Here is a 7,979-nt window from a genome sequence, read left to right as displayed (position 1 = left end):
CATTAAGGCATACTCACACTGTTTACCGAATGCCACTATGCATAGGCCGTTTCCGAATTGGGATTTTTGTCCAAGTTTTGATAAAGTGTACACTCGGGAACAGGGTTGCGCAGTTACATGTAACTCAGAGTTTTCGTCGTAATATACGTCAAAAACGTAATATACGTAAAAAATGTAAAAAACTTATCCAAGATGGCGGATGTAATATAAACATTATAACCTTACTTTTTTATGAAAATTGATGTCAGTAAATGTGTTTCTTATTATTTATTAATATGAATAATTTAACAAAAAGAAGTGTAAAAGGAGGACAAATTCCATGGCAAGAGTTAAACTTTGAACGACAGAAAGTTGGGACAAAAGCTGTCTCTAAATGCTTAATTTGTTTCCAAATTTTTCAAAATACCAGCTACGATCGTCTCCTGACACACCGGTATGTCTTTATTTTACTTTATATCCTTTAATATATATTTCAAGTGTTGCCGAAAATTTTAATTAGCAAATCTAAAAAAATTTTTTTTTTTGTAGAAACGTTTGTAAAGGAAAAAAGGCTTCAAACAACGATGATGATAATAACAAAGTTGCTAACGAAAATCAGGACAGTTCAGAAGTACCATTCAAAAGACGTAAAGTAAGTATGTCCCCTTTAATTAATTACTATAATAATTAATTATTTTTTAGAAATATAATTGTTTTATATATTTATCATACAATAAATAACAATAAGGGTTTAAATATGGATAATTTCTAAATACTCCAATTCATAATGTCTATATATTTAGTTTGATTTTAAATTTTTTACTTTTTGTTAATTTTATCAAAGTAAAGTATTTTTATTTTCAGGGAAATTGTGATTCTGATATTGATAGTACTCCATCATGTTCATCTAGTACTTTATCAGAACTGGATGAACTATTAGCAACGTTTTTTGTAGGATGCAATGTACCATTCTCCGTTGTAGAATCAACATTTTTTCGTAACTTTGTAAAAAAATTGAACCCCGATTATAGACCGCCGTGTAGAAATACGTTAAGTAACACAATTTTAGATAAATTATATGTAAAAGTGCGAAAAGAAAATTCTCTCTCTGTCAGCGATTCCAGTGTACTTATTTTAGATGGCTGGAAAAATAAATCAAAAAACGAAAAATATGTAGCAAGCATACTACATAATGCTACTGGAGAACGAGTATTCTTAGACAGCTGGGATTTCACTCAAGAAAGGGAAACTGGTGTGGCTTTAAAATGGGTTGTAGAAGAAGCTACTAAACAAGCTAAAGAAAATTATCAAACAGATATTTATGCTGTTGTATCAGATAATGCCTCTAATATGACGTTGATGGGCAAATTAATAGACCAGTGGTTTATTACATGCAATAGCCACAGCGGCAACTTATTGGCTAAAGCTTTAATAGACGATTCTTTTAGTAAAAAAGCCATTCCAACTTTAAAAGAATTTAAATCGCCTGCATTAGAAAAAGAAATTGTTAAACGAGGTGGAATAAAAATTTGTCTCCCTGGAGAAACACGCTGGTGCAGTTATCGTGACAGTTTGCGTTGCTTCCTTCGAAATTTAGTAATAATGCGAGCCATTGTTCAAGAAAAACAATTTCAAATTTCAAAGGAATCAATCACTTTAATTTTTGACGGCGAATTCGAACAAGAATTGTTAAAATTTATTATAATTTTTGACGTGGTATGCACTTTAATAAATAAATTACAAAGCGATAAAAGTAATATAGCAGATGCTATAGAACATTGGCTGTCTCTAAAATTTCCTATTTGCGAGGACAAATATGAATCGTTACTTAAAGCTCGCCTAGGAAAGGTAATTAGACCAATCGGTTTAGCTGCAAATATTCTACACCCTGTTTACAGAGGTAACATTTTTGCTCAAAATGCTGAATACGAGGGCATGGCGAATAATTTCTTGAAAGAAAACTTAAAAGACGGTGGATTGAAAGATTTAAAATCGTATCTAAATAATACAGGGATTTTTGAATCTTTAAATAAAAAGAGTTTAAAAAATCCGCAAACTTTTTGGGATTTGGCACAAGACGATCATCCTGAATTAGCTAAATTTAGTAAAAAATTACTAAATATACCAAGTTCCTCTGCCGCATTAGAAAGATTATTTTCTCAGTGGTCTTATGTTCATAATAAATTAAGAAATAGGTTAAATATTGAAACATCAAAAAAATTAATCTACCTTTATTATACGTTTAGAATAAATGATCATCAAGACAATTATGATGATTATTAATTATTTATTCTGATGAACTTCCACAGTTTGTATTATAAAATAAATATTCTTTTGCGCATACAGTTTCTAATTTGTTTGTTGTACTTAAACCTATTAGTTACACTAATAACATTTTATATCTTAAAATACAAATATCTTTGGTTTCAAACGTTAGGAACACAAAAATAAAACTGATATAAATGTAAAGTTTGAAACAACAATTTTTTTGTTTAATGAGAAGTAAACTTTTTAATTCTACTCGTTCGATAAAATACTGATTCGAAAAATAACATTTTGGATTAATTTATAATATAAAAATGAAAAACAATAACACTTATTTAGTATTTTACTTTTTCATCTCTTGGATCTTTAAATTATAGTATAAGTTAACAATCTTGTCTGATTGCTCATTCGGTAAATTCTTTTTTTCAAGAAAATGACCGTTTATTTTAATAGAGGAGGCTGGTATCGATGATATTTTAAGAGCTAATTTTGATAAATTTGGAGTTTCTTCTTCTACAAGTTGCCAAAACAGTACAGGTGATTTAATATTTTTTTTAAATAGTTTTGCAAAAATTCCTTTTTTATTCACATAATCTGTGAAATCGCTCAGACCCTCTTCTTCAAGATTATCAAATAAAAAGTCCTTTGCCATCTTCATTTCTGTGGGGCTAAAACTTTTACCGTTATGAATAGGATGCAATAAATTAGCGGTTATAGACACTGGTTGCTTTAAAGAATTTATGTGCAATTCTATTTCTGATCGAAGTTTCTCTGGAGCGCATTTCAGTAGATCTAACCAGCTTTGTATAGCATCCCCGATTAAAACGGTACTTTTCTCAAAATTGTCAATTATTTCAATTAATGACATATACATGTTTTTAAGCTCTTCAATTTGTTTATTAAACGATTCATCAAAAACGAGTGTTGTGCTTTTTTGATTGAGTTTTATACTTCCTTCTGCAACTTTTTGTTTTAGCGTCGTTAAGTTGTTTAAATAAGTCGAATAAGTATGTAAATGGTTTCTCCATACTTCGTTGCTTTGTGCAGAAATGCTTTCATCAATAATTTCTTTATCGAGTTCAATAACACCACGTTTCTGAAAAGTAGTTACAATTGTCTGAACACTATAGCAAACTGAATGATTTGCTAAAGAGGTTGCTATTAAATTCGCAATTTTAATATTGCATGGTGTAATCCACTTGTCGAAAGTAAAAGAATCTAGAAGTGATATTTCTTCTGTAACAATGGCGAATACGTTTCCAGAAAATTTGTTTCTGGTCAATTCCATAGCTTCATTTACAATCTCTCGAAACTCTGTTTCCCTTTCTTCTAATGAAAGGGAAAATATTTTCAAAAAATGTAAGTGTTCTTCATCTGCAGCCCGAATCATAGCTAATATGCTGACTTTCTCTAAATATATCGTTTGATTTAGAAACAAAATTATAGGCTTCGTACCAAATTCTACATTAATATCATTTCTTGTATTTTCAAACATATCATAAGTGTTTTGTAGAAGCTTTGAAGCTACGTATCCAGAATCGGGCGGGATGTAAGCTGGTCGTAAGAGTTTAATGAATTCTTTAAAATATTTCGAATCTACAATATCAAAGTCAATATTACAAGAGAAAATTAAATTTGCAAGCGCTTGATCAATTAACTCTCTTTCTTTTTCTGAAATTTTGTCAAGAAATGATTGCATTGATCTTTGAAGTTTTTTTGGTACGATTTTCAAATGGCTATTTGAAAAAGTTGTAGAAGAAGCAACAGATGGATTTTTTTTACTGATTTCACCATTGCTTACATTCGATAGCAGAATTGGATGGATAATCTGAAATGAGAATTATTGAAAATTTATTTAACCTACATTATGAGACAGTAAGTCAGAATTATATTTTCTATTTTTTTAAATAGCATATTTAATTATAGAGTCTTACATTATTATTATCTGGCAATATTTCTTCTGAAATATCAATTGACACATTTGTATCACGGCTCAAATTGGATTTATTTAACGATAAACTAGTATCCACTTCCATATTAAATAAACCGTCCTCAACAGTCAGAATTTTCTCAATACCACATTTTTTCCTAAAAAAATATTAGTTTATTATTTATAGGGATTGAATATTCAATGTAACTTTCAACAAGTAATAACTAATCTTTAGTATATCAAATTTACCTGTGATTCTTTAACCTTTCTTCTGCGGTATTAGTTAGAATGCGGTTACAGCCTGGACAAAAGGCAACATTTTTTCCATTTTGTTTTCTTAAAACAAAACAGAAATCTTCCCAAACACTATTTCTTGGTCGCCCGCCTCTATTCATTATTATAAAATTAAAGTTAAGTCAGTCAGATATTTTTGGGACAAATTATAGTTATAAAAATACTAGAGGTTATGTTATGATGTTTATATTCGATAAGAATCGACGCCATCTTGAAATGGTAAGTTACATTTTGTAAGAAACTCGAGACGTAACATACGTACGTATGATACGTCAAAAACCTCACGTAATATACGCAATGTAATATACTTGCGCATCCCTGCTCGGGAAGTATGCAGTGTCCTTGTTTTTCCGTGCGAAAACAAGGACAATGCATACTTCTCGAGTACACACTTTATCAAAAATCTCAATTCGGAAACGGCCATAGAGGCAGGGTGGGGAAGTTACGCGTAACTTGAGGTTTTCGACGTATAATACGTTATAATTTGTTTCCGTTATAAAAGAAGATTTTTTAAACGCGTTTAAAAATAACAGGAAAATACGGAAGCTTCTACGTGTCATCACAAAACCAAGTTTATGCTCGATTCATTTTAGCCTCGAAAACTAAAGAACCGTTTGTGATTTTGCTGTTTCCATGTTTTCGACGTGAAAAGGCCTTTCTCCAATAGGAGCCTAAACTTTTGCGTTGCGTGACTGACGCGTTGATTTTAGCATTGGTTGCCAATAGCAACCGACGCAATGCATACGCAACGCAAGAGTTTAGGATCCTATTGGAGAAAGGCCTAAAAACAGCGAGGTGATTCGGGTGTTCGGTCGTTCGCAATCGCACGTTCGCAGATTCGAAAATTTGTCCAAAATCGTGTAACATTGTCTTTTTAGTTATATTTATAGATAAAAGTAAATACGTTGATATTTCAATTCTTAAATTTTATGTAAGATTTTATGATGTCCGCAATTAAATAAAGTTTTTGCTTTTATTTTGAGTAGAAAATATCGTTATTTTGAGGTGGATTGGTGTTTTTCTTTGTTATCTATGTAATAATAAATATAAATAAATAATCAATTTATTTTAATATAAGGTTATGTAGTATGTATGCACGTGAGATATTACATAATAATTGTCCTGCTTCCTTTTCACATGTTTATCTTATATTATTTACAATAATATATAATGCTTAGAGAGAAGCAATTATTTAATAGGATGTAAATAATCCTGTGTAATTTCGGTCGTCACCAGATGGCGTATCGCAGTATTTCAGATCCCAATAGAAACGTAATCGTAATCGTAAACGGAAGAATAGGTAAGAGAAGGATAGTCATATATTGTTGTTCTTCTCTTACTAATTCTTCCGTTTGCGATTGCGATTCCGGTTACGTTTCTATTGTGCTTAGGCCTTTAAGGCCTTAAAAAAAGGACACTACATATTTCCCGAGTATGTGACGTCATCAAACTATTGATACCAAACTCGAACAAAAAGTTTGGATTATGATTTTAAGACACTTCATTTTGCTTCCTCGTGGAGGAAACTTTGTAGTCCTTTCGTTTATAAAACTTTTCAAAGTGGCGGAAACAAATTTTTTTCTTTATAGAAACATGTTATATGAGATCCTGATCAATTGTCCGGATGTATGTATGTGTGTGTGGATCCCTTTTTTGTTTAGAAGATAACTTTAATAGGTTTTAATGGATTCAAAAGATCGATATATATATATATATATATATATATATATATATATACAAAGTATACATTTGAGGTAAATTTAAAGAATTAATGAAAGTTAAAAAATTAAAAATTCACATTTTGGCTATAAAATTTTGTGATTTTTTAAATTGAAGTTTATATATGAAATAATTGTATTCCTTACGTCAAGACGAATCGATCGATATATATAAAGTATACATTTGAGGTAAATTTAAAGAATTAATGAAAGTTAAAAAATCAAAAATTCACATTTTGGCAATAAAATTTTGCTTTCTCCACGAGGAAGCAAATTTTTTTGCTGATCGTAAAGAGGAAGCAAAATGTTCATGTAATGAACATCTGAATTTACAACTTGTTTTAATTATGAATATTAAATAATTAAAATTATTAAAAGCTGTAGAGAAACATTTGGAATAAAAATTGTAAAGTTGGAAAACAGGGATAAGTGGAACATAAACCAAACTTTTTGTTCGCAATTGGTATCAATGCATTGATGACGTCACTATGCTTGCCAACCAACGCGTCAGTCACGCAACGCAAACATTTAGAAACTTAAGGCCTTTCTCCAATAGGAACCTAAACTTTTGCGTTGCGTAACTGACGCGTTGATTTTAGCATTGGTTGCCAATAGCAACCGACGCAATGCATACGCAACGCAAGAGTTTAGGATCCTATTGGAGAAAGGCCTTGATTGGAGAAAGGCCTTTACTCTTGCAAGAAAAGGCCTGAGCAGAATAGAAACGTAACCGGAATCGTAACCGCAACCGAAATAATGAGTTGGATAAGGACAAATAATATGTCTATCCTTCTCTAACTCATCACAAATGGAAGAACGAGTTAAAGAACGATCGACATATTGTTTATCCTTCTCTATCTCATTCTTCCGGTTGCGTTTCATATATAGCATACAGAACATCGATGTTTCGATGTTCTTGTCGTAAAGAACACACAACCCTACTAAAAATAAAATCAGAAATCAGTCTCAAAACGTCAGAAATCCTGACGTTTTGAGACTATTTTGATGTTTTGTGATGCTGCTGACTAATTCTGACTTAAATGGTTTTTATGGGCCTGATGGAGCATTTACACCTTTGGTAAAAAAAATTTTTTATTTTGATTTTCGGAAATGCAAAGATCTGATTGGTTGTCCATTATCAATCAGATTGTGAACAACCAATCAGGTTTGTGTATTTCGGAAAATTCAAAAATAAAAAATTTTTTTACCAAAGGTGTAAATGCTCCGTTATGTTTCTGAAAAGTGACTATTTCTCACTACGTTTTATTTTTTTGTAAAAAGGGTCCTAAGGGAGGTACCAAGGTGTTCAAAAAGTTGCAAGTTTACATACTTTTTGAACATATGTATATATTTAAACATAACCTTATATAAAAATGAATCTATATACATTATATTATTTTATATTATATAAAAACACAAGAATCCAACTCACTTTAAAATAACGATATTCTCTATATTTAAAATTAAAAAATTTACTCAAATTATTCAACGTAAGAAATATTTCATCTTATTGCTGTTATGCAGCCAATAATAAGCTGCATTTCCACTAGATCCCAATCTTACAATTACCACGATTCGCTTTTTCTGTTCCTCTATTCCACTATTCTACCAGCTGGGACATAGGTACCCTAAATTTGGTAGAATAGGTAATTGGACATTTTTTTAAAAAATTATTAAGTTTACAAATCACTCAACCGATTTTATGAATATTTTAATTTTATATTTATTGTTTTGTGTTGTACTTATTATGTATTTATTTAATTATTGTTTTAATTATTGATTATTGTTCAATT

General features: G+C 30.4%; 2 protein-coding genes across 2 annotated transcripts; one reads left to right on the top strand and one right to left on the bottom strand.

Moving 5' to 3' along the window:
* The first annotated feature begins 207 nt into the window (after positions 1-207).
* On the top strand, positions 208-2,262 carry LOC127278512 (uncharacterized). Its single transcript, XM_051300247.1, has 3 exons — positions 208-433; positions 529-631; positions 844-2,262. The coding sequence occupies exons 1-3, from the start codon at positions 252-254 to the stop codon at positions 2,260-2,262; spliced, it is 1,704 nt and encodes a 567-aa protein (XP_051156204.1). The 5' UTR covers positions 208-251.
* Positions 2,256-4,783, bottom strand: LOC127278481 (uncharacterized). The gene is made up of 3 exons (XM_051300214.1): positions 4,424-4,783; positions 4,179-4,332; positions 2,256-4,072 (listed from the first exon to the last, which is right to left on the bottom strand). The coding sequence occupies exons 1-3, from the start codon at positions 4,567-4,569 to the stop codon at positions 2,588-2,590; spliced, it is 1,785 nt and encodes a 594-aa protein (XP_051156171.1). The 5' UTR covers positions 4,570-4,783; the 3' UTR covers positions 2,256-2,587.
* Between the last annotated feature and the right edge of the window lie 3,196 nt (positions 4,784-7,979).

The sequence above is a fragment of the Leptopilina boulardi genome, unplaced genomic scaffold (assembly GCF_019393585.1).
Source record: "Leptopilina boulardi isolate dan_hultmark-lab unplaced genomic scaffold, ZJU_Lbou_2.1 LbouV2_204, whole genome shotgun sequence".
Classification (NCBI taxonomy): Eukaryota; Metazoa; Arthropoda; class Insecta; order Hymenoptera; family Figitidae; genus Leptopilina; species Leptopilina boulardi.
The sequence above is the reverse complement of the archived record's forward strand: the minus strand, read 5'-3'. Positions and strand labels throughout refer to the sequence as shown.

Bases quoted from the DNA above. Each gene is read 5' to 3' on its own strand.
- LOC127278481 (XM_051300214.1), bottom strand. From the start codon at position 4,569: ATGAATAGAGGCGGGCGACCAAGAAATAGTGTTTGGGAAGATTTCTGT. The intron at 4,333-4,423 runs GTAAATTTGATA...ATATTTTTTTAG, and splicing joins GAAAGGTTAAAGAATCACAG to GAAAAAATGTGGTATTGAGA. The intron at 4,073-4,178 runs GTAAGACTCTAT...TTCTCATTTCAG, and splicing joins TATTGCCAGATAATAATAAT to ATTATCCATCCAATTCTGCT.
- LOC127278512 (XM_051300247.1), top strand. From the start codon at position 252: ATGTGTTTCTTATTATTTATTAATATGAATAATTTAACAAAAAGAAGT. The intron at 434-528 runs GTATGTCTTTAT...TTTTTTTTGTAG, and splicing joins GATCGTCTCCTGACACACCG to AAACGTTTGTAAAGGAAAAA. The intron at 632-843 runs GTAAGTATGTCC...TTTTATTTTCAG, and splicing joins TACCATTCAAAAGACGTAAA to GGAAATTGTGATTCTGATAT.